We start from the raw sequence: 24,775 nt of genomic DNA on the forward strand, positions 1-24,775 counted from the left end.
CACAGGCTGCTGCAGCATTCACAGGCCTCAGAGTTCAAATGCGGAGGTCTCTTATTGGCTAACTCAGCCTGTGATGTCCCTTAAAGAAAGACTATCACTTAAGGCCCATTTTCACGATGATCACTCAAAGATCACTCAAACAACAGTTTGAGAGACAGCTTTGAGCGGTCATTATGCATAAACTATTAAGTAGTTACTTAAGAACAATTAAGTGTGCAAATGAAGCCTTAGCTGAATGCAGTTAATAGCCTGAGGGCTCTTATCTGCATTCAGATCCTTTGTTCTCCAATGGTAAACAATGCTATCAGCACTACCCCTGGAGAACTCCTCATAAGGCAGACCAATGATTTTTAGGTTTGACTGAATTTAACTATCAGCTAGCAGTGCGCGAAAAGTGCACAATGGGCGCGCATTTAAATGCAACAATTATTGCTAAAACGATCGCTTTTTAGGGGTTTTTTTTCTTAAAGCGATCATCATTCCGTGTAAATGGGCCTTTACTCTTAGCTCTTTAAGCTAAGCTTATGGGCTGAAACTTAGTGACCTGCTGAGTCCAGGGATGTAAGTGATATACTTGCCTTCCCTTTCATTCCCGCAGCATCAACACTGAAAACCGCCACTGCAATGCATTGAACAGCGCTGCGAAGTAGCTCGCTAATTATAAAATTAGAGCGGGTTGACTACTTAGCACACTGCTCAATGCACTGAGTGACGTCTTTTAGTACTGATACCAGGGGAACGACTGGGGAGGTAAGTATAACGCTTGCATCCCCGAACTCAGCTGGTCACCTTTTAGTCCATAAGCCTAGCTGTCAACACAGACAAGAGATGGAAGATGGAGCTGCAGCAGTGGAGCTGAGGGGAGCCAGGAGAGGTGATTATAGGATGTTTGAGTATTTTTACACATGAGGAGCACAAACATGAATTACAAATTAAAATAGCTGACAACCCCTTAACCATACTTTTCTTACCATTTCATGACAGAAATATTTATGCACTAAACCATGTGTTTTTTGTTTGTTTTTCTTTTCATTTTAGGTAAAATAAAATATTCAGAAAGGGTTTATGAAGCCTGTATGGAAGCATTTGATTGTCTTCCCTTAGCTGCACTTTTAAACCAACAATTTCTTTGTGTCCATGGAGGTCTATCTCCAGAAATACACACATTAGATGACATTAAAAGAGTGAGTAGTTTCTTAATTATTCAATATTGCATCGCATGCTTATAAATAAAGGTTTGTTTTTTGTATTTGAAGTTTACCTTTTGTTAAAAAAAAAAAAAAGATGGGGGGGGGGGGGAATCACACTCTGTAGGCATCTTTTCTCTCTATAAGGGCGCCTTCACACTGGCATGAAAATGGCACGAGACGCACAAATCTGAAACCCTTTTTTTTAATGGGTTCATTCACATTAGCAATGTTTTCCTGCATTGCACTGTGATGCACATCACAGCATGTCCTAGCTTTCTGTGATAATGCATATTGTTTTCAATGGGAGAATTCCACAATCCTCTGCTGCAGCTGTGACAGCCGCAGGGAGGATTCTCTTCATCCGCTAAGTGATGCAAGGCTTTTTTTACATGGAAACTTTTCATATGCACTGGGCTTTCACAATGCGGGGAGCACGATCATGGCCCAATATCATACTCGCCAGTGTAAAGGAGCGCTCAGGCCGCACACGCTAATATGATTAGAGCTGCATAAGGCAATGTAATTGATAGCCTGCGAGTTACTGCGTATCACACGAGCGTACGGAGCCCCGCTTAATATGCTGTAAATATTCGCCTATATGAGCCCGGCCTTACTTTCAAGGTGCATTAGTACTACTATGTTTGCAGTGTATGTTGGAGGTATATGTCTGGAGAATATCCTGAATTCTGCCTACAATGTCTGCAGCCAATGTGTAGGCTTACAGAGTCCTATGTCGCTCATGGGCCTCCATATATGAAAAACATATTCTGCAGTACAATTATTCATATAGTCAACAACAGTATTTTCTGTGCAGCAAAAGAAAACATATTGGTAGCTTTTGGACACTCTTTTGGCCTTTGTTGGGTGTATGTTGGCTTATGGATGCATTTCACCTATGTGACGAGAACCTTCCCCACACATACGCGAAATGTACACTGCACACAGTGTGTCTGCGCCATTGTTTTCTCCAAGTCCCACATGTAAACTGGGATATTGGATATCTGCATATTTATCTATTTGCTGGACATAATCTTTAACTGATAAATGCAGGTTTAAGTGCAGAATCCTTATTACCGCTGATGTAGCAGCATGTTTAACAAGCATGTGTTCTGTTCTGGTTGTAGTTAGACAGGTTCAAAGAACCTCCAGCGTTTGGCCCCATGTGTGACTTGTTGTGGTCAGACCCCTCAGAAGATTTTGGTAACGAGAAGTCACAAGAACACTTCAGTCATAACACGGTCAGGGGATGCTCTTACTTTTATAGGTATGTGACCTGCTTAAACCATCTGAACGCCCCATGATTTGGACTGACTTCCACATTGAGTTCTTTCTGTTCTTACTGCTTTCAGTTACCCAGCTGTTTGTGAGTTTTTGCTGACTAACAACCTGCTGTCAATCATCAGAGCACATGAAGCACAAGATGCTGGGTAAGACTAGAATGTAGTAGTAGGTTTGGTTTCTCATCACTGTTGGAGATTGTTATGCTTTCACTACTTTTTGTTGTTCCTGCAGTTATCGAATGTACAGAAAAAGTCAAACAACGGGGTTTCCTTCTTTAATAACGATATTTTCAGCTCCTAACTACTTAGATGTCTATAATAATAAAGGTATCTATATTTTTCTGCATTTATTTCAGTCATGTATAATTTTTAAGATGTGCTAAATTTAAAAAATGGGCAAATTGTCTTTATCAGCACACAGTAACTTTCTACTTGTTTAAACCTTAAAACCAGTTCTTCAACCAAATCCAGCATTATGGACTTATCAGGTGGCATTTGCTTCAATTAACAGACTTTTCTGTTACTGCTTCCTTTTGTGATCAATTGACGATAAAAATCTAAAATGAAATGCTTTTTATGGTTCGTTTTTTAGGGGGTTACTGCCTCTAATGAATTCCCCATTCACATTACAGCTGCTGTATTAAAATATGAAAATAATGTGATGAATATCCGACAGTTCAACTGCTCACCACACCCGTACTGGCTGCCGAACTTTATGGATGTCTTCACTTGGTCCTTGCCATTCGTTGGTGAAAAAGGTATCTATTATTGTTTTTGTGTTTTTTTTTTTTTTTTTATTAAATTGGTTGTACAGAAAATTTTTTAAAAAGGCGGCTGACCATGCAGGCGCTGATAAACCTGTCCTAGAAAGTAACTAGAGGAGATCTGGGGGGAGGAGCCTAATACTGCACTCTTCATACCTGTCAGACTGACTTTCACACGGGCACTGAGATTTTCGGACGCCCGCATCACAGCTGAAAATCACATGAACAAGAGGCAGCCATGACCACGTTGCAGCTGCATCTCCCGTTTTCTCGTCCATTCAAATGCCCGGGCTGCGGCGTGTATATATGCCGTAGCCTGGAATACCAGCGGCCGGTGGGAGAGAGTTCAGCTCTGTCCCCCTCTGCCCCTTGCTAGCAAAGGGAGGAGACAGGAGCTTAACAGAGCTAGTGAGCCAGCAAGGAGAGGGGGTGTGACGGGGTGAGTAGCAAAGCTAGTCTCTTCCCCTCCCTCCCCAGCCTACGGGAGCTGCCAGCAACGGGAGGGACTTTAGCATCGCGAGCCACTGCTAAACTTCCTCCCTTTCCCAGTAGCTCTCATAGGCTACCATAAGTGTCTATGGGAATGGCTGGCGTATTCCCGCAAAAGATTAGACAAGACCTCTCTTTTCTGGTCACTCATAAAAGCGTCTGGCTGGAATGTGCACCGTGTGCGCTATCTTTTTCAGCCAGACAATTTTACGCAGGGAAAATCACCCATCTGAACAAATGCATTGAAATCCAACGCTTTAGATGATCGCAATTTTCACTTGTGTGAAAGAAACCTAAGCCTGACAAACAAAGTGTGTACGATTAGGCTCCACACCTGCTTCCCCTCTGGTCTCATCAACCCATCCTACTTACTCTGAAACAGGTTTCTCAGAGGCTACATGTGTTAGCCTTTTTTTTTTCACGTCCTATACAACCTGTTTTAACTTTTGTTTGGTACCCTATTTATGCCCATGCCTATCTGTCTATCTACCTGCTTTTTTTTTCTCAACATGTACCATCTAGATAATGTGAGTAGATTCTGTTTTTGCCCATTGCTATATACTATGACTTGCCTGTTTCATATCATTGTTATATTGACTGCAACCATGAAAAAGGTTTGCAACTTGAAACCAGTAGGAGAGAGACCACGCCATTTGGGGTGACCTTTATAGATAGGATGCCCTGCTGCCAGATGAGATGATCCGACCTTGCATTAATCAAGAAAAAAAACGATGTGGCATTTACATGGAAATGTTTGGAAAAACAAAAATATTAATTTGAGAGCAAATAAAGTTTTGCCTCAAGGTGGGCCTGCCAACTAAGAAACTTTTTCTTTCATCTGTTCTTACATCATGCCTTTACTCTGCTACTCCTCTTGTCAATTGAAATTGTTCCTATACACTACCATTACCCTTGTCAATAGGATGTGTCCCTATATACTTGGAGGCTGTCATCTCTGATTAGTCAGTATCAGGCTTTAGGTACATGTTCTACTGACAATACGAATGTAACACCCAGTTGTCAGTTCACAAATTTTTCAGAGGAATAACGGAGGAACAGCTCATTGTACAAATCTAAGAAAAGATGCTCCAGAATTATTGTTTCATGGGTGATACAAGTATTTACTGAAAACTGACATATCAGGAGTGCTGGCAGGTCATTTTTGTAAGTGTGCAGGAATTGAAAGGGTTCTCCAAGACTTTTACTATTGATGACCTATCCTCAGTCCCTCCAATTAGCTGATTCCTGGCACTGCTGCCAATGTGGACAGCACTGGAAGCAGACAGCGCTGTCTACATCGCAACAGCCCCGTTAAAACATTGCACAGCTCCCATTGAGGTCAATGGGGAAAAAACATATCAGTTTATTTCAGTTTAAATTCCATTTCTCTGCTTAGAAAATGGAACAGTAGACTGAATTATGACTGAAAGCAAAGCGCAGGTGGGAACCCTTTGTTGTAATAAGGAAACATTGTTTGTCAAATACTTCCTTTAGTGCTTTGACCCTTTACATTTTTTTCTCTTTTAAACAGTAACAGAGATGCTGGTGAATGTTCTGAGTATTTGCTCAGACGATGAGTTAATGACTGAAGGAGAAGACCAGTTTGACGGTAGGAACTTCACAATATTCCTAATGTCTAATGTTTTTTTATAGAGTCTGTGACATGTTGTAAGTCCTTAACATATAAAGCGGTAACAATGAAACAAAGGGCACAATTACCACTTTTTATGGAAACTGCATTGCTGGGGTTTTTCTAAAATTTCAGTTCAATTAAATATTTCCAATCATTTTATGTTTTTTTTATTTATTTTTCTTAACTTTAAACGAACAGAATTCAACCAGAAGTCCTCCATACAATGGGGAAGGTTATTGAAGGCTATTTCCAAAATGTTCTAATATTTCTGTTATATCAAAATATGACCACAGTGGGAGTGTGTGAGTGCAGAATTCTTCACACTGTAGATGAGCCGACTCCTTGTAGGGTTTTCCTATCCTACAGTGTGATATGATTTATAATGGTAGAGTCTACTATGACTTTATGATCAGTGAGGGTTCAGCCTCTGGGACCGTCACCTATCCTAGGGATGACACAGGAGACACAGTGCCATCTTCTACTGCTATCTCTTCTGGCCTTGCTGCTGAATAATAAAATATGGTAACAAAATGTAAGTGCTGTGTTCCCCACTGTGTTATCACAGGAGCCTAGCAGCCAATACAAGTAGAAGTGGGCTGCCTTGTGGTATTTTGTATTGATGCCTACTTAGTTCCTTTTGAATTTTTGCTTTAAAAAAAAAACCACACACACAAAAAAACATCCTTGCTGCAGGATTGATGTATATCCCATCTAAATTCTGCATGCATTTGGCCACCACTGAGCGTTTACCTGTATAGGAGTGCTCTAATGGAGGCCCAATGTATTGGCAGTATGGTTGGGCACTACCTCTCCTCCTCAACTATCTCCTTTGAAAATCTGGTGCTGCTTTTGTTAGCACCAAAATAAATGGGAAGATGCATGTTTCCTCAACTATAACTGAGTAGTGTTTGCCTTCCTTGTTTTACACTTTCAAATTGGACTTGGGCTACATGGTGACTCTGGCTGTGACGTAGGTCGCACAGTCAAGGATTGCCATGTAGGCCTGCTACATTACAAAGTAATGGAAGTCATCGCTTTCTCGTTGATTTGACCCAACAGTTGCAAGAAATCCAACTTGCAAGCAGCAATGCGACAGTATTGATTCCTGTTACTTTGAAATGTCAAAGGGCTACACGGTGATCTTTGGCTGCGTGAGCTGTGTCACCGTATAGCCTTTGATGTAATTTTTGGATACATTTTCTTTTTTTTGCCAATTAATTGTATAATTCACAAGTTAAAGTTATTTTGTTTGTGATGTTAAATATTGTGTCTTTTGAAATCATATTCTTTTATGCCATCAGTATTTGTTGTTTTTTTTTAAAAATTTTCTCATGAGAAATGAAAGAATGTGATTGTTAGAATATTCCTGTTAATCAGCTACTGTAACTAGCTTAACATCTGTCTAAACTTCGGATCACAGTATAAATCTATGTGCCCATAGGGATTTTATGCCTAACTGAGGGGTGGAAGGATCTAGCATTAATTTTGTGGGGTTTATAAAGCCAGTAAAAAAAAAATTGTGTTCAGCTGTAATTGGTTTTGTTTGGCGAGTCAGTGCCAGAAGTGAAGTCCACAGTTCCGCCATCCTCTGCACAATGCACCACTCTGTCCATGTAATACATTCACACTTTTGGTGGAATATTGTAAACCACAAATGCCTGCTTGACTTGCTGTGCTGGAGTATTATGCTTCTTCAATTCCCTTGTGCTGCCACATTTACTTATCTGCTTCATGATCACTGTACTGTTATCTGCATTTCCTATGTTAAGCTCTTCAATGACTATTTCATTACTGCACAGAACCTGCACAAGAATCTTTTCATTCCCATGACTGTCTTTATTTACATGCAGCCTGTCTTTGTATATATTTTTTTATGCAGTCTGCCCTCTATTTTTCCATATTACAATAGCAGGCAAGTGACGCAGGCTGTCGAGATGTTTTATAGAAACACATTGGGTGCTTTGTTTTTTAGTAAATATTATCCCGTGATCCGAAAACTTTTGCTGTTGATGGCATGTTAAAGTCTTAACCTTATACTGTCTAGATACTGTACTGTATTATATATTCTCTACTTAACCCCACTGCTAAAGTCTAGCAACACCTATAACAGCACGTTGATGGCTCTGTGGCCATAAAGGGGTTAACCTGTAAATACTTGTTCCCTGCATTAAATTCAATACCTATATATTTATTGCCACCTTTATCAAGAGTCCCAGAGTTGCAGCTTTTCCTCTCTTCCTTTTTTTTCTTCCTTTTTTTTGCCAGTCCACCCTCATTCTTGCTGCTGCCAAGTAAAATATCTTTTTTATTTTTTTATTTTTATTTGTCTCACTCACCTATTTCTCCATCGTTCACTTCCTTTTTTTCTGGACTCTCCATCTGAAGAACGACTCATATATGGCAATAGAAAAGGTACAGACCAGACAGAGCACCATTGTTTTGAAATATGACTTCCCAGTTTTTTTGAAGTTGCTACACGACACATTTAAATGATGTTACATGTCAGTTATCAAGTGTAGCATTTTTTGTTTCCTTTTTTCCTTTTATTAGTAGTTCGTTTTTTTTTTCTTTATCGCTCACACTTTTTTACCGCGAACACTTGGATATAATTTGAGTTTTGCATCATCAGAAGTCATATTCCTAGACATCTGTCTTTCTGTGCATGGCATTTTCTCTTCAGTGTGTCTTTCCATTCCTTCCATTCGTAGAGTCCATCCTCTTTATCCGTATCTAACATTCTGTATCGTTGGCCCTGCATGACTGGGGGACATTTTCATGTGTGTGTTTCTGCTTCATGGTTTTAGTACTTGCTTTTTTTATCCTTTTACATTTCTGCATGTGATGTGTTTTCAAACAATGCTATCACTTTAATTTAGATTGATGTTTGTGAGATTCTGGGGAGGGAGACTGGATGTGTTTCTGCTTTGTTAGCCTAAGATAAGTAATGTAATTGTATTTATATAGTATGTTAATAATTAACACCTGTAGCCAAAATATATCATGTATCTTTTTTTTTTTCCTTTTTTTTATTTATCTAGACAGATTTTAAAATTTATTTTGTAGCCATTTTTCCTACCTAATAGGAGGGGTGGAGCAGCCAGTGAATAAGAGTGCCTACGTGTCCATTACATGGACTTTTTGGAACTCCGTGTGTTGTCACACTGAGTCTGTGTGTACTGCATCTCATACTTGTCGCTGGGTTTTTCCTTTTGGGTTAAAAAAAGTTTGTTTGGGTATTATGTGAACACTTGGCGACTAGCCATTAGTTAAGAATTTCCCGCATCGATATTAATAACTCTCAAAACACGACTGGGCAAAACTATGGTTATTTGGTTCTCTATTGTGAGTAATTGAATTCTTACATAATGGATTTGTAACCATTTTAATCCCGTCTTTTTTTTTTAATAAGAAAAAAATTTAAAACCTTTTTTAAAAAAATATTCTGTGTAAAATCAGACTCATTCAGTGTCTTTACCCCTTTCCCACCCCCTCACGTAATTATACTGCAGCCAGCGGTGTGCCAGTTTGCTCAGCTGCCTGTATATTTACGTATCTCCTTTTCTCAGCCATAACTGGCTTCCTGCTTCAAGGAAATTCCAGCTATGGCTGTAACTAGCAGCTTCTGATCTGGTTACCGATATCGAGACCTGATTGGTTCAGGTTCTAATAAGGGCACCTGGATTAGAACCTGTTAGTTTAACTCATCCTGCAGAAACACCGCAATCGGCAAGTTCCTGCAGCATAGCATCTGGACCTGTTCCCATTGTTACTTACTGTGACAGCTGATTGCAGGGTTTCCTGCAGCATGGGATAGATAAGTCTGACCTGTATGCAAAAGGGCTGCTAAGGAATCCCTGTGATGTCAGTAGTGATATCACAGAGATTCCTTCTGCATACTGGAGCTTGCAGACATGTGGAAAAGATGCAATTTGCATGTCTGTAACTACAGATCACTGCTAAAGGCCCATTTATACGGGACAAGTGTCGGGCAAATGATGCCCGACACTTATCCACGCACATACTAGCCCATCCCCGCACATACTAGCCCATGTACACCTGCACGGGAGCTAGTATCGCTGGCCTACAGCCTCTTCTTGCGCTCCCCCGTCCCTCTCCATTGACACAACATAGCGGCCGTTCAGTACTGAACGGCTGCTATTTATATTGAGTGATCAGCTCATCGTCCATCGTTTATGCTGCATCACTACACAAGGTAACATTGTCAGCACTGATTGGACATTGCAGAAGTGCCTAGGGACAGGCAGAAAGGATTTTACAAATGCTGAGTAAAAGTAGTGTAACACAGTTGCTTGGAATCCCTTTTCATTTTTGGAGACGTAGATTTAGGCTTGATGTCCACAGGCGGATCGGATTTCTGCAGCGGGAGACCTGCGGAAACCATTTGCGAGAGATTGCGGATGTACTGTTTTTTTTAAGCGGGTGTATGTGGGTGCACTGCGGATCATCCACGCAGAAAAAAAATCCACAATCCCACCCTTTTCCCCACCTCCCTAATTGATTTTAACCTTCAAATCCGCAATTGTATTTGCAAATACACTGCGGATCGTCCGCACCCATTGACCTCTATTGAGCCCGTCCGCACGAAATCCACACTGAAATGGAGCATGCTGTGTTTTGTTTTCCACACCAAACGGTCCGCAAATCAAATCCGTATGCTTAAATTCAGTTTGGATGCCAATGCTTCCCTATGGGCACTTTGAATTGTGGATCTTCTGCGCGGGAGACCTCTGCAGATTCCACAAATCAAATCCGCCCGTGGACATTGGGCTTTAGAAATTCCTTCTGTGTCCTCTGCATTACTGATTAAGTTCAGTTCTAAACAGCAGGCGCTAAATTGGGGACTTGTAGGCCTTTTGACTTATGATATGCAGAGAGGGTGCTACTGTTACATTATGTACAACCAGTGCTTCCCCATGTAGGCTACTGTGCCTGTTGCTGAGCCTAGGCTTATTTGGAAAATTTATTGCATTACAGATGAAAGCACAGAGGCACTGGTTTTTATCTGAGCATCTTTTTTTTTTTTTTTTTTTTTTTTTTTTTTTTTAAGAATATACACGGTTTGGTTGTTTTTTTTAAATTGGAATGTGCTTCCTCAACATGTAGTCAATCTGGTAAAGGCATGCAGAGTTCATTTTTACTTCAGACCACGTACTACTGGCAGTATTTCAGTAGACTTTTAATTTTTTTAATGATTAGAGTCCAAGGGCTCACACACACTGCAAATATATGTGCACAGAGGCCCTAGAACCACCTATATGGAGTCATGTGGGCTCCATGTGCTGCTGTACAGGCTTTCATACAGTTCCATATTTATTAAAATATTCTCCCTTAGACTAGGTTCAGGTATTGTATTTGGGACCACATGTTGTCCTTGTTAGTCTACTGACAGCATTAGGCTCATTATAGGTCTATGAAGCTAGGCACATTGGTAATTTTTCAAATGGACCGATGGTCCACATTAAAATAAATGGCATGCCATATTCCTGTCATTTCACTGATGAGAAATCGGACATGTCAGTGTGCTGTCTCCTTGTAAATCAGACAGCGCACGGACTTCTCAGGCACATCTCGCATTCACAGCTAGTGTGCTGGAGACCTTAGAAGCATACTTGGAGAGAACATCTATGTACTTACAGAATCCATGCAGTTTATACAGAATTGAATGGATAATTCCCTATGCCTCCATATAAGATTGGAGGCATACATCTCCCCTTTCTATGTTCATGCTGGTTTCTAACAAATAAAGTGACGCAATGACTGGAAAAGCACATTCCCTCTAATGTGTTTACATTTCTTTTTCTAATAACCACAGGGGTGGACAAAACTTTGGAAACACTGTACAAAATGCATGCCTTAAAATTGGTCTCTGCATGTCTTATTTAAATATGATGTATAATCCCATGTAACTTAAGTGGAGGTAATATGACACAGATGCTGCCGGGCAGATGTGAACATCTGTCCGAGCAACCAGGTTCCATTGGACAGAGGTTTGAAGCACAACCAGCTGACTCTCCAAACCACCCAGAGCATTGCAAGAGGTGAAGTCAACACAAATTTGGTAAGGAAGCTCTCGGTCAAGCAGGAGCTAAAAGCAGCTCAGTGCTAATGGTTAAAATCCCATGCATTTTGTACAGTGTTTCCATATTTCCCACTTTATGTTTCATTGCTTAACTTTTGACATGTGTGATCTTCAGTTAATATTTGTATGAATGAAAGCGAGGAAGTTTGTTGAAGCTGCCTGGTACATTTTTATTTTTTCTCTCGTATTTGATACTAATTCTGTATATGACTACGTGGTTTCACCTACAACTTTGCGCTTCTGGTCCTCAGAACGGGTGAGTGCACAATAGACAGATGCAGTAGAATTAACAAAACGGTTTTCTCCAAAACACATGCTAGCCCATAGTTGTATGTTCCATGTAATCCTCTCCACACACATTTCTGTGCTTCTCAAGGACCATTCAATGTTTTAACACTCCAGCCTCGTTATCCGATTGTCACATTATCCCATTCACAAATCTACAACTGACTGAAGCGCTTAACAGCAAGAATGGAACCCCCTATCCACAGTTCAGTCTTTTCTTTTTGCTCTGGTTTGTTTCATATTTTGCTTTTATCGGTGTACTTAACCAAAACGATTGTAAGTTTGTGAAAACAAACTTTATAAAGCGTGTGGTGGTGTGTTACAATTAGGGTAAGATCTGCTGTACTATTCTGTGAAATGTCTATTCCTGAGCTTGAGATTCTTCTTATTCCATTGAAAGTAGGTACAGCTGCAGCGCGTAAAGAAATCATCAGGAACAAAATACGGGCAATTGGCAAGATGGCAAGAGTCTTCTCTGTGCTCAGGTAAGTGGAGATGTGTTTTCACAAATGACAAGGACAAACAATATTGTAGATGAAATTGGCTTATCCTTATCCAAATGATTAGGGTGCATATTTGCGCGTCTCGCAATGCACAAATTTGGCACAATTTCAACTCCTGTGTGAGTCAGGCCTAAGTCTAACATTTCAGAAGCCAAATTGCATTTTTTGTCACATTGGTTAATTTGGTTGCCATGTTGACCCCTCTATAGCTAAGACAGCACTGTAAATATGACTTCTAAGTACAATATGTTGCATGAAAGGATTAAAGAAGACTCTTATTGCCACTAGTAAAGCTTTGACTTTGTCACCACGGGTAAATTCTTGCACAGATTTTGGCTTGCTCACACGAGCGCGTTTGTGCAGTTTTATTTATATTTTTATATATATATATATATATATATATATATATATATATATATATATATATATATATATATATATATATATATATATTACACAGTCTGTTCATCCCACTCCTAACTAATATGTGAAATAAGACACCTAATGATGTAATTGAAATCAACAAAGTAATTAAAGGGGTTATGTGATTAAGAGAAAAAAATCTTTGAAAAAAATAAGACTGCATACTTGCTTGTCCTCAGTCCCCCTGGGACCTAGCTGAGGGACTCTTGCTGCCCCATCCCCCGGAACCGCCATATGTCAGATGACCACTGCAACCAATTTGAAGCCACAGAGTCATTGCCCTGAACTCCTGGCATCATTGCACCCGGGATGTAAACGCTGATGCCAGGAGTTTAGACTGTGATGCTGCGGCCTCTGGCTGCATCGATCACCTGACGTCCAGCGGTGCCAGGGGATGGAAGCGGGAGCCACTCAGCTTGGTCCTGGGGGGCCGAAGACTGGTGAGTATGCTGTCTGTTTTCATTTTATCACCTGCCCAGCTGTTAATTATTTAAATCATGCAATTTATTTGTAGGAAAGGGAAAGTGGAAAGTGGAACGCTCCAACACAGATTTGTACAAAGCGTTATGCTTGCATTATTATCTTAATTTTTTATTTGTTTTTAGATGTTTTATTCAACACAGGATAGGCTAGAAAGCCAACAAATTTCCCACGTAGGGTTAACACACCTAACATGTAAAAGAGGAATTGATCACAGTATAGATAGCAACATATAAACTAGCACAGATAAGTATACTGAAGTGTAGAAAAAAAAGAGTTTTATCAGAGATGATATGATGTCACTCTCTCGGCATTAGGAACTGTTTTTATTGGCATTGTGTTTTTATGGCAGATTTATACCCCATAGCCTTGTGTGTGTTCACACGCAATATGTCAAATTGTTTTGCAATTCTATTTCAGCTGCATGATTTTAGGAAAGGATGGCATTTTTAATTTGTGACTTTCTCATATGTTTTAAGAAAAAGAGTAAAATTAAAGCTTAGTTGTAAGAAATCCTGAAAACTGTTTAATGGGAACAGCTAACCCCCAACATTGGTATATTTTTCCTTGGTACTTACCTTGGAATGTGTTGGAATTGGAGCTTGTGCAGGCATCCGTTGTGGGAATACTCTGGACAGTGATAGCCTGACTATAAGCTGTGAATGGATCCATGCAGCTGATGGGTGGGTACACCGTCCAGGAGCGGAGCACATCCTGACGTCTTGCTCTGCATGCTCGCTTTTTTGGATCCTCTCTTTATTTTATTTTATTTTTTTATTTATACATTTAGAAAATTGAAAGTCTTGATCTTCCTGTTTGTTTACTGTGTTGTGCGCCTCTCTATTTGTATTACTTGGCATGAAATCTTTAGATTTCTTTTCCAGATGGATTATCATGTAATACAATATCAGTACAGTATGCTGAGATGTTCAGAACTGCTTAGAGAAGGCAGAAGGGTTTTGCCCGTCCATCACTGTTCTCATGACAAAAACTAAGAAATTAGTTCTAGTTGTGTAGTTTTATGGTAATTGAGTTGTAGAAAAGTCTTTTATTATCTGTAAGTGTAGATGAGAACTAATGTGGCGGGGTTTTTTTTGTTTGTTTTGTTTTATTTTTATAAAGCTATTTTTAATTTTGAAACTTTTCTTGGGGCTGGCCAAAAGGCCTCCAGCACACAACAGGGTCAGATTCCGGATGTGAGATCCCACTTCCGGAATCCGACCCTGTGCCCGGCCGGTGACCCTGCTCATGGCCCCATGCCCACTGCCATACCTGGCAATTCTTCTTCTTTACTGTACTGCGGATGTGCCAGCCAGCTCACATGCACAGTACAGATTATACCGTGCCTTCACTGGGTGATGATGCGGATCTCTTGACCTTTCTGCAATGATGATTGCAATTGATTTCTGCTTGAGGGTAGGAAAAAGCGCTTTTCCATAGCATGCTATGAAAGGTATTTGCTGCGAAACCCGGTGGCGGACACTGGCCACGGATTCCGCAATGTAAATACGGCCATGGGCAGGGGGCCTAATAAAGACATCATATTTTCCTGCATTGTCTGTAGATACAGTGCAGCAGGGTACATGCACTCTATGGTAGCTTCTATGAATGTGAGTCAATTAACATAGTTGGAAGTACTCCTTCTCCTTGTGGAGATAGTGATGTTGGTATGAGGAAACGTATAGGCCATGCAATAAGCTTTTGGGGAATTTAATATGCAAGTGGGAGATGATATAATACCTCTGTAGTGCCACCTATTGGAAGGTAGCTTCCCTGCATGTCAATGCCTGACCCTTTAATGGGATTTGCAAAATGATTAGGGTGCTAAAGAGGTGTAATACCATCTTTCATTTGCATATGAATTAACAGGGAAAGGTGATCGATTATTATAGACTCTAGAAAGTGATGAAGTACAGCCTCCTTCCCCAGAGACCAGAAAATGACAGGAGAGTTGCATATGGAAATTAATCTGTATGGGCAGCTTGTGACTCTTTTGGACCAGCAGACTAATAAGCTTAAAATTAAAATTTAACTTTTATTTATTCACTTAAAAAGTATGAAATAGACAAACAAACATACACATATATGTAGTGGATTCTGTCTCACTTAGAAATCTCAATTCCTCAATCGAAGATTTCGGACAACTAATGTGTCCAATTACTAGCAAGCTAATATAGTGCGTATATTTTATGCGTGCCCTCAGGTAGAGTGGCAATTCTGAATAATTCACAGGCCCTCCCGGCCACAAACACACCAGTGGCGGTCGATTTGTATGATATATTTTGACCGCAACAAGTGTTTAATAAGTTCCCTACGCGTTTTACCCCCAACCACACAGGGGCTCCTCAGGGGCCAATAGTTGTACCAGGAATCAGTCTCTGGCAGGTGGTTATGGAGAACAAGAATGTCGCGCGAAGGTCAAATCACCTCCCTCACGTACGTATTAGTGATCAGCTAGTATGTTTCAAAATTATTTGTTAGTGGTTAGCTGGTATAATCTTCCCACAAAAACAATCGTGGACAAAAAAAATATATATATATTTTTTGGGGGAGTTACCCTCAGGGGTATTGTTAATATAGGCAGGGAAACCCCAATAGATATTAATACGTCCCTCTATGGTTTCCACTGCCTTGTCCTCTATAGAGCTAATCCCTCACTGGTGACTCACTATAGAGAAGGTAGTAGCATTCAAAGAGCAGTTGTTCTCCTTGGATATCTAATGCATCTACCTAGCCTTCTCTCAGGAGTCAATAGTGACAACCCACAATTGGTTATTCACCCTCTGTTTCTAAGATAAGAGACAGCTTTAAAAGCAGATATCAGAAAATAAATAAACAGAGATGCAGCATGTCAGCCCTGATGGTGGGCTAACAGCAATGAGCATGGGCAGCTTGCAATTAGAGCGGTCACTGTCCTCCCTCTTATCACTGAGTAGACTTACGCAGTGTATACAGCAAAACCGACAAATGAGCTACAGGAAGTATTAACTTATTGTAATTGCAGGCCTGTACATCTTACAGCCCGCGGGCCACATGTGGCCGGTAAGTTCCTATAGGCCCGCGGGTGCAGGGAATCTTTTAACCAACAGTATTTGCAGCCATGTCTATATGCTGAAGTTAGTGCATTGTTCCTGTTCAATGCCTATTGGAACTTAAATATCCCTAATAGTGCAGCACAGATACTCTATCCAATATGTGACCTGATGAGAGAGGCTTAATGATGGAACAATTGCCTCTTCTATTGTTCCAATAGGCATTGAACAGGTACAATTACAGGGAGTTACGATCTTAAAATTCCAAACGATCAATACTACCCTGAAAGAGGCGATCTATTTGAGCCTCCCTTATCTAATCCTATATTGGACACAGTATCCTAGCAGCACATCCAGAGATATAGGTCTATGGTCGGCATTTTTGCAAACGTACACCACACTTGCCAACAATCTCAGATTGTTTTTTTTGTGGTTTTTGTGTAAGGTATGCCCTATTGTGCTATATGTTTTTAGGCAAGTATCAATAAATATTATTTTAGCGTGAAGTCTATACTGTGAAGGGCTAACTTTATGATTTATAGACTACGGCCCCTGTGAATAAAATAGCTTACTTACAGAGTGAGCCACTAAAAACCTATCTCTGGCCTCAAATGGTTTGCCGATTTCAATTTTGGCCCCTACCTACTGCCAAGTTGTGCAGGCCTGCTCTAGTGCTCTAGTGCCTGCTCTAGTGTCTTATTAGCATGGCTAATAGAAAATTACAGATTTTTTTATCATTTACTTTTTCTATATTAATTCCCTTTAAGATGGCTACATACACTTTGTTATTCATACGCACTTTCAAACTGGGTAAGCATATGTATGTTTATTGCCATGGGGAGAGAGGATTCTGCCAGACATCTCTTGGCAGTGCATCTCTCCTGAGGTAGACAAAGAATTGCACATGTTGAAATCTAATATGTGTGTTCCTTGTTTTCCCCAGACAGTAGGTTGTGGATGACGGTCAGGTTGCTATGATACGCATTGGATTGTCAGGGGATCCACTAGAAATTGTCAGGATCTGCCAACAATTATGTAATTCGTACAGCCAGTTAAGCATCCAGAACTGTTGGTTTTCTGCAAGACAATAATTCTAGAGACATTAATTCTAACTTGTATATAAGCATTTCAAGCTTTGTAGCCCTCGTCAATGCAACTTAATTCACGGGTTGTAGCTTCTGTAGTAAATGGAAGCTACAACACTGTGATGCCTTATGGATGGAGGCTAGAGATGAGCGAGCATGCTCAGTAAGGGCAGTTACTCGAGAGATCAACACTATTTTCGGGTAAATGCATGCTTGTCGGAGAAAAGTGGTGGTGGGGGAGAGTGGGAAAGATCCCCCCCCCCCCCCCCCCCCCGAATTTTCGCCGGCGAGCATGCAGTTACTCAAAAATAGCGTTGCTCTCTTGAGTAACTGCCCTTACCGAGCATGCTCGCTCATCTCTAATGGAGGTGTATTGTTGGGAAACATAGTGCAGTTTCTGACACAGATGTGAACAGAGCTTATGGACACCATAGCTTTATGAAGTAATGCTTGGAAAGCTAGCCATATTTGGTAAGAGTATGATTTGGCCAAATGAAAGAACCTAAAAAGTCTTTCACCGAAAGACGATGAAGAACATAAAGTGGAGAGCTTTTGGGTTCTTTCATCCGATCACACTATCCTCTTTGTTTTCCACATTGTAAAGCTGTACTCCGATAGCCATATGCGAGTTACACCCAAGACACTTTGGCACAACTTGCATCAGACGACACGCAGGACATGCACATTGCATTTGCTGTTTTCATCCATTTTCGCAGGACATTGAAATAGAACATGCAGCAATTGTTCTGCGTTAAAGAACCCTCTTGTGGATAACCTCATAGGCTCTTATGGGGCCGTGTGCTGTCCCTTGAATACACGGACCGTACACAGCCCAAATCTATGGCCATCTGAATGGGCCTTAAGATTATGGTCGCATGTTCCGGATCTGCTGTGGGTTTTAAAGATATTCTGCAATCCCATTTTGCTTGTTAATATGGAATCCACGGCAATAATGAAGGGATGAGGAATGTCCAAAATTATAAGAGCATCCACCCCAAAGTTATACTAACCTGGTCCCCAGCATCCACGGGGGTGGGCGAGATTTCATATGGGTAGTACCTGTCATCAGCAATGATTGTTGTGGATCGCTTGGGAACCTGTACAGGAGGTAAGTGTACGCACAGAGTTACTCCCGGTATAGCTTTTCAAGTCACTTATGACAACCATTACTCCTGGATCTGAGCTTGGACTTGTATGAAAACATTCCTGGGTCTGTGGAATCTTGGGGAGCAGGTAAGTATAAAATTCGGGGTTAAGTTAAGTCAGAGTAGTCACAGCACTTACCCCTGAAGGAATGGTCAAACGGCCAATTCGTGGGTGCAAGCTGGAAAAGAGCTGAATCCCGGCTCTTTAAATAAATCGTAGTAGAGAGATTGGAAGTTCCAGCAGCACTCCAAAACACAGCGAGAGTCTTCACTTAATCAGTCATTGCTTTATTGATCACAGGATAAAGGTTTACAACAGCAACGTTTCGATCTCAAAACGGGGATCTTTTTCAAGCTCGGAGTTAAGTTGGCGCTTTTTAGTGGGAGAATTTTTTTTTTTCCTTGGAAGATCACTTTAAGGACCGTAAACTAAGTGCCTAAATAGTGATAGAATATCAGTGCCAGCCTTGCTGTATTTTGACAGACGCGCACATTTGTCCTCAGCACAGGTCTGATGATCCCTGTGTCAGTGAAACAGGTTTGGTTTTCCCCCTTATACCCAGTGACTTAACCTTAAGTGTTTGGGAAAACCTGGTAAATCTTTCTGCTTTCCGTTATGCTTGCCCCTATTTCCTCATTCTGAAGCATGGGGTGTCTGCCGGATGTAAAAGGCAGTGTGTTTATTTCCTTTCCTCTGTTTGCAGTTTGCCTGCTATCTAGATCTTGTGAGAATACCTGATTACTGCGTTCATACTTTGATCCCTTTATTTGTGTTCTTCTTGCCTTTTGTTTCCTAGGGAGGAAAGTGAAAGTGTTTTGACTCTGAAGGGTTTAACCCCAACTGGAATGCTGCCAAGCGGGGTGCTGGCTGGAGGACGGCAGACTTTACAAAGTGGTAATGATAAGCAGCTCGCTGTACCTCATATGGATTGGTGCACAACTCGCTTAATGTCCAACCCTACATATAATGCATGCTGGGTATTTCTAATGCTTTTCACTTCCTGTCTTAGCAGCTGATGCTAGTGCATTGTACAATTCTAATGTGCAGCGGACTAGACATCTATACCAGAGTACAAACTTTTAAGCCATTTCCCCATTATCCAATATAGTTATTGATCCTATTAAAACAAAAAAATACAAATGCAATAATGAAAAAGCTAGAGCGATTTAAAATTAGCATAAAGAAATGAATCCCAGTAGATAAGTATTGTACCCTGGTAGCGCGTGCCAAAGTCTTATGTTACGTGCTCTTTGTAAAATAATAAGTCTACATATCCCACTCCTTACCTTGTTCTTTCTCCTCCTGATATGTGGGTTCTTCTGCTCTGTTATTTTTTTTAACTGTACTAATATTTCAATCTGTATATGTAGAAATGTCTCTTATGTTTAACCAATAGACATTTTGCCTTTTGGTATTTTCACACATCATGTGCATTTAACCTTTTCCAATCCAATTTGTATCCTGGTTTTCCTAGGGGGTTTACTCTTTCTCTGCCATTATACAACGGCGCTATCTGCTGGCTAAAGCCAGTACTGCATGCGGTGACACGTTTGCTAGGCTCTGACAGAAGAGAGGCTGGCAATATACAGTAAGAGAACCCCGACGGACGTCTTACAAAATCGGAGCTGTACAGCCTTAAATCATAATGTCTTCAGACGTCAGACAGTGGATTGGAAAGGGTTAAATGTATTTTAGGCATTTATGGCTGCTTTCTTCTGGAAGCAGCACCACACGTGTCTATAGGTTTTGTCTGGTATTGCAGCTAAGCTACATTGAGTGAATAGAGTTGCAGTGTCGTACACAATGCATGGACAGATATGCTGCTGCTTCTGGATGAAAGCAGGCATGTTTTTCTAATCCTGGATAGCCCATTAAATGTTGTATCATCTGAAGACAAACCTATGAGTAACGTCCTCAAGGGTATTAACTGTGAAAGTAACTATATATACATATACATTTTGCATGAAAATAAAAGCCTTTACTTTAGAGTCCTTTAGTACAATAGAAGAATGACACTGAGGAGGAATCTTGGTACTAATCAAATACAGTACAGCTCCTTTAAATTCTGCATACTAGAACCCAAATGCTATGATAATCCAGCACTCTTAATAGCTCTCAGCTGACACCCACTGGCAAAAATGTAAAAAATAGTTTTAAAAAGTTTTATTAATTTTCAAAAAAAAAAATCTAAGGTAAAATTAGTTTAAATAAATCTTTTTGCCGTATTTATAATGAAAAAAATCTATATAATAAAAAAAAACATATTTGAAATTATTGCTTCCGTAAAAGTCCGGTCTATTAACCCCCTAATGTTATAGGACGTACATTTACCTCCCGCAGCGTCTGTGTCTGTATGAAGGGAGATTGCGCAGCGATCTCTCTTTATAAAACATGGCCACCAGCTGTTTCTTACAGCCGACACCCACTGGCAACAGCTCCGATGAGCCACGCGGCTCATCTGAGCTGTCAACCCTTTAAATGCCCCGGCCGATGTTCCAGGGTCCCATATGGCCCCCCGCAATGAGATTGTAGGGAGCTGTGCAGCCTTCTGAAAGGGCACCAGGGCTGTCATGGAGAATGCCTATTAAGCCATGCCTGTTGGGTGGCTTGATAAAATGCCCGCGCAATCTCAGTATGATGTAATGCTACGTCATGCAGGAGCGATCAAGGCATCGCAAGTTTTTGTTCTCTCTGGGGACTAAGAAAAAAAAGTGAAAATATGATCAATAAGGTTTTATTAATAAAAGAAAGTGAAAAGTTAAAAAAAAAAACAAAAAAAAACTTTTGCCATATTTATAATAAAAAAAAACAAAACATATTTGGTATTGCTGCGTCCGTAAAAGTCCGATTTATCAAAGTGATGCATTATTTGCCCTGCGTGGTGAATGTCATCAGAAAAAAAATAAAGACCGCCAGAAATGCGCTTTTTCTGGTCACCCTCTCTCCAAGAAAAAGCAATAAAAAGCAAATTTTGTTTTTTTCCATTTTACTCCACTGCCATATGATTTACTTTAACCCATTAAGGACCAAACACTGTAGATTTACGGTGCTTGGTCCTGGAGTTTAATCCCAGCCGATTGTAAAAATACGACGGGGATTTAAGCCCCTGCTTCTGCAATCAATTAGAAGCAGGTCAGGTTGTCAGCTGTTAGTCACAGCTGAGAACCTGAAGGAGAAGGCAAGAGTGTTTTTGAATGTACTAAAAAGTGAAAGTGGAAATGTTTCTTCTACTACGCGAGCCAGCGGTTCCATGACCGCTGGGATCCTCGGGCACAGCAGTGGTACAGGGTCCCAGCAGACCCTAATCAGCTCTGCCAGTGACTAATGTCACTACAGGGGTTGTGTTTCCCCTGTAACTGGGGCTCCTATGGATGCCTCAGCTACAGTGGGAAAGTGTCAAATAAAAAAAAAAACACATGTGAATGTTCCCTAGAGGTCTTATATGATGACATGGAGGACATTAGATGGTTAAAAAAAAATTACGTAACTAAGTAAAACAAAATTACAGAATGAAAGAAAAATATAACCCAAAGCCAACACCAAGACAAGCTGTCGACGTATGTGCCCTATAATCCAAAACCATACATATTATTTATCAAAATGTCCGAAACATAATGAACAACCCCTTCCCATACTTTCTTTCAGTGTAAATATACTAATTTACAAAAAAAAAATTACTATAAATGTTAAAAACATTTTTTTTTAGCTTTTTACCCCCAATGTCATGGGGAAAAAACGCTGCAAAAATAATTTTTGTAGCTGAAGGAAAAATATGGCAGTTAAACCACCACATTGGGTAAAATCCCTAAAAAGTGTCTGGTCCTTAAGGTACCAAACAATCTGATCCTTAAGGGGTTAAATGTGAGGATGAATGATCTTTTTGATCTATTTCAGTTGAATAGTTCTATACTTGACATCAGTGATGTGTAGAACAGGTGTGCTGTTTTCCTTTTTTGTAGCACAGTAGTCCCTCAACATAAAAATGGTTGTAACGGAACCAATTTATGTGCTATGTTGAAAATATTGTATCTTGGCACCATAACTCTATGGAAAAATGGTAAGTAGTTCTGAAGCCCCCAACATGTCAAGCAAAAGTAATGCAAAAGGGAGATTAAAGAAAACTGCACATGCCACAGAATGGATTGTCTGTGACATTGGAAGTTGAATCATTACAGGTCCATTTAGATGGGATGAATATTGGGCAAGCGATGCCCGACACTCGTTCCCACACATACTAGCTCTCGTGCTGCTGCACAGGACCTAGTAACACTGGTTAACAGCGGGGCGGCTGCGGGAGATTTTTCTCCTCGTGCTCCCCTGCCTCTCTCCATTGACTTAACATAGTGGCCGCTCAGTACTGAACGGCTGCTATTTACACTGAACGAAGATTGTTTATGCTGCATAAACGATGGATGATGAGCTGAACTATCATTGTTCAGTGTAAATAGCAGCCATTCAGAACTGTATGGCCGCTATGTTAAGTCAGTGGAGAGGGGCGTGGGAGCACGAGGAGTGAAAGCTCCTGCAGCCTCCCCGCCCCCTTCCCCTGCTGGCCATTCTGTGTGAGCCAGTGATACTAGCTCCTAGGCAACAGCACGGAGGAGAGTGTATGCGGGTTAAGACGTGATGTATTGAGGTGTTTCAGAATGTAATGTGCAACATACAATATCCTGCTCTGAACACCATCTGGCAAGATTTGATCAGGTATAATAATAATAATAATCTTTGTATAGCGCCAACTTATTCCGCAGCTCCTCTCCACAATCTGTTGTTAGTCTGTGGATTAAGGCCCCCCTGCCCACAGGCGTTGCGGTATCCTGCGGCGAATCTCCGCCTCGGGAGCCACCGCCCAGGAGGAGGAGCCGGTAGACGGTTCTCTGCAGGTCAGCTTATCAGACAGATAGATAGTCTGACCGTGGAGAATTGGAGCAATTCGCAGCATGCTGCGAATTGCCGACCCGAGTGGAGAATTGCAATGATTCTCTGCTCGTAGAAACGGGGCCGGCGCTTTCCATAGCAACGCTATGGAAAGCTTCAGACGGCATAAATCGCCGGCAAAACCACGTCCGTGGACAGGGGGCCTAAGAGAGTTCTGTTTTGGATTACTTAGTTGAAGGGATTTTCCAGTTCTGTATAAATAAAGCCTAATCGCTGTATAAATAAAAGATTACAACAGCCTGGACTTCAAACTGATATGTTGTAACAAACCATCAGTTAGATTTGTGCAGCTCACAGATTATTTCTAGACTGGATACAACTATATTCACTGAGAGCAGGACTAACAGTACAGGTTTGTAGTCACTGAATATTTAGAGTGATGTCTTGAATGGTGGGGAATTATTCCATAAGGTTATTAGAAAGTCACAGAACACAAATTAAGCTTGATTAATCTGAAGCTAGAAATGGTATGTTTGCATGTAGCGGAGATGCTGCAGAATTTGCCATGGAAAATTCTGCAACATCTTTCTATCCAGAACAGAGCCTAAATCCGTATTTATCTCTGCATCACCTGACCAGCAGCGCTGTGCTTACTAGAGGCCGCCGGGTGCCCAGTGAAGAAAGCGGTGAGAGCCAGATGTGATGGGAGGAGCACAGTATCTTCTGAAATCCGCTGCGGATGCACAGCTGATTACAATTCAGAATCCACACGAATGCTGCTCTGTTTTGGATTCAGAAGTGCTGTGAAAAATCCACAGCATTTCAGCTATGCGTAAACATTACCGTAAATGGGACTTTGAGGAGTGCAAAACATTTTCAAGCCAGCTCAGAATGATGGCAAAACAGTCACATTCCCTTCACCCGATTCCCAGCTGCTCCCATTACACTGGTGCTTGGTTGCCCACTGATCTTCACTTTTTGTTAAAGGCAGCCAGCGATGACATCACTCATTTGGGTCATGTGACCACTTCAGCCAGTGATTGTCCCTGTGTTGGGATGTCATCGCTGCCGCAGCAGTGAAGTTAGGTGGAGCGAGAGCGACGAGGGGTCTGGGTGGGTGATTCTGTTTCACCGCCACTCTGAGCAGGTATGATTCTTTTTCTCCCTTCAGTTTTGAGGGCACAATAAGTAAATGTAATCTGTCTCTGGATTATCCCCATACCACAGGCATATCTGTGGTATGAGGATAAGCAATTGTATTATGATTGTTCCAAAAAATAGTAAATTGCAGAGCAGCAGCCAAGGCGTAAATCCAAGTTAAATACTTACATCAGATGTCCAGTGTGAAGTCCTTTATTTTGACACACAAATCCACTGCATAGCAACGTTTCAACTGCGTACAGCAGTCTTTTTCAAGTTATGAGAAAAAATGCTTCAGAATTATTTTTTAATGGGGAGTACAAATATTTACTTTAAAATAAGACATG

The 24,775-nt window shown here is 40.9% G+C and overlaps 1 protein-coding gene across 7 annotated transcripts in view; it reads left to right on the forward strand.

Annotated features, from left to right (window-relative positions):
* The window catches only part of PPP3CB (protein phosphatase 3 catalytic subunit beta), a 67,469-nt gene that overhangs the window by 35,826 nt on the left and 6,868 nt on the right, over positions 1–24,775 (forward strand). For 3 of the 7 annotated variants that reach the window (XM_066600622.1, XM_066600625.1, XM_066600626.1), the window contains exons 5-13: positions 1,039–1,184; positions 2,315–2,454; positions 2,540–2,617; positions 2,703–2,797; positions 3,103–3,228; positions 5,255–5,332; positions 7,742–7,768; positions 12,142–12,226; positions 19,207–19,304. In XM_066600622.1, the coding sequence (XP_066456719.1) occupies positions 1,039–1,184; positions 2,315–2,454; positions 2,540–2,617; positions 2,703–2,797; positions 3,103–3,228; positions 5,255–5,332; positions 7,742–7,768; positions 12,142–12,226; positions 19,207–19,304 (873 nt within the window). The remainder of the gene's footprint in view (positions 1–1,038; positions 1,185–2,314; positions 2,455–2,539; positions 2,618–2,702; positions 2,798–3,102; positions 3,229–5,254; positions 5,333–7,741; positions 7,769–12,141; positions 12,227–19,206; positions 19,305–24,775) is intronic. The other 4 variants (XM_066600623.1, XM_066600628.1, XM_066600624.1 and 1 more) reach the window with 2 other exon arrangements.

This window comes from Eleutherodactylus coqui, chromosome 4 (genome assembly GCF_035609145.1).
Source record: "Eleutherodactylus coqui strain aEleCoq1 chromosome 4, aEleCoq1.hap1, whole genome shotgun sequence".
Classification (NCBI taxonomy): domain Eukaryota; kingdom Metazoa; phylum Chordata; class Amphibia; order Anura; family Eleutherodactylidae; genus Eleutherodactylus; species Eleutherodactylus coqui.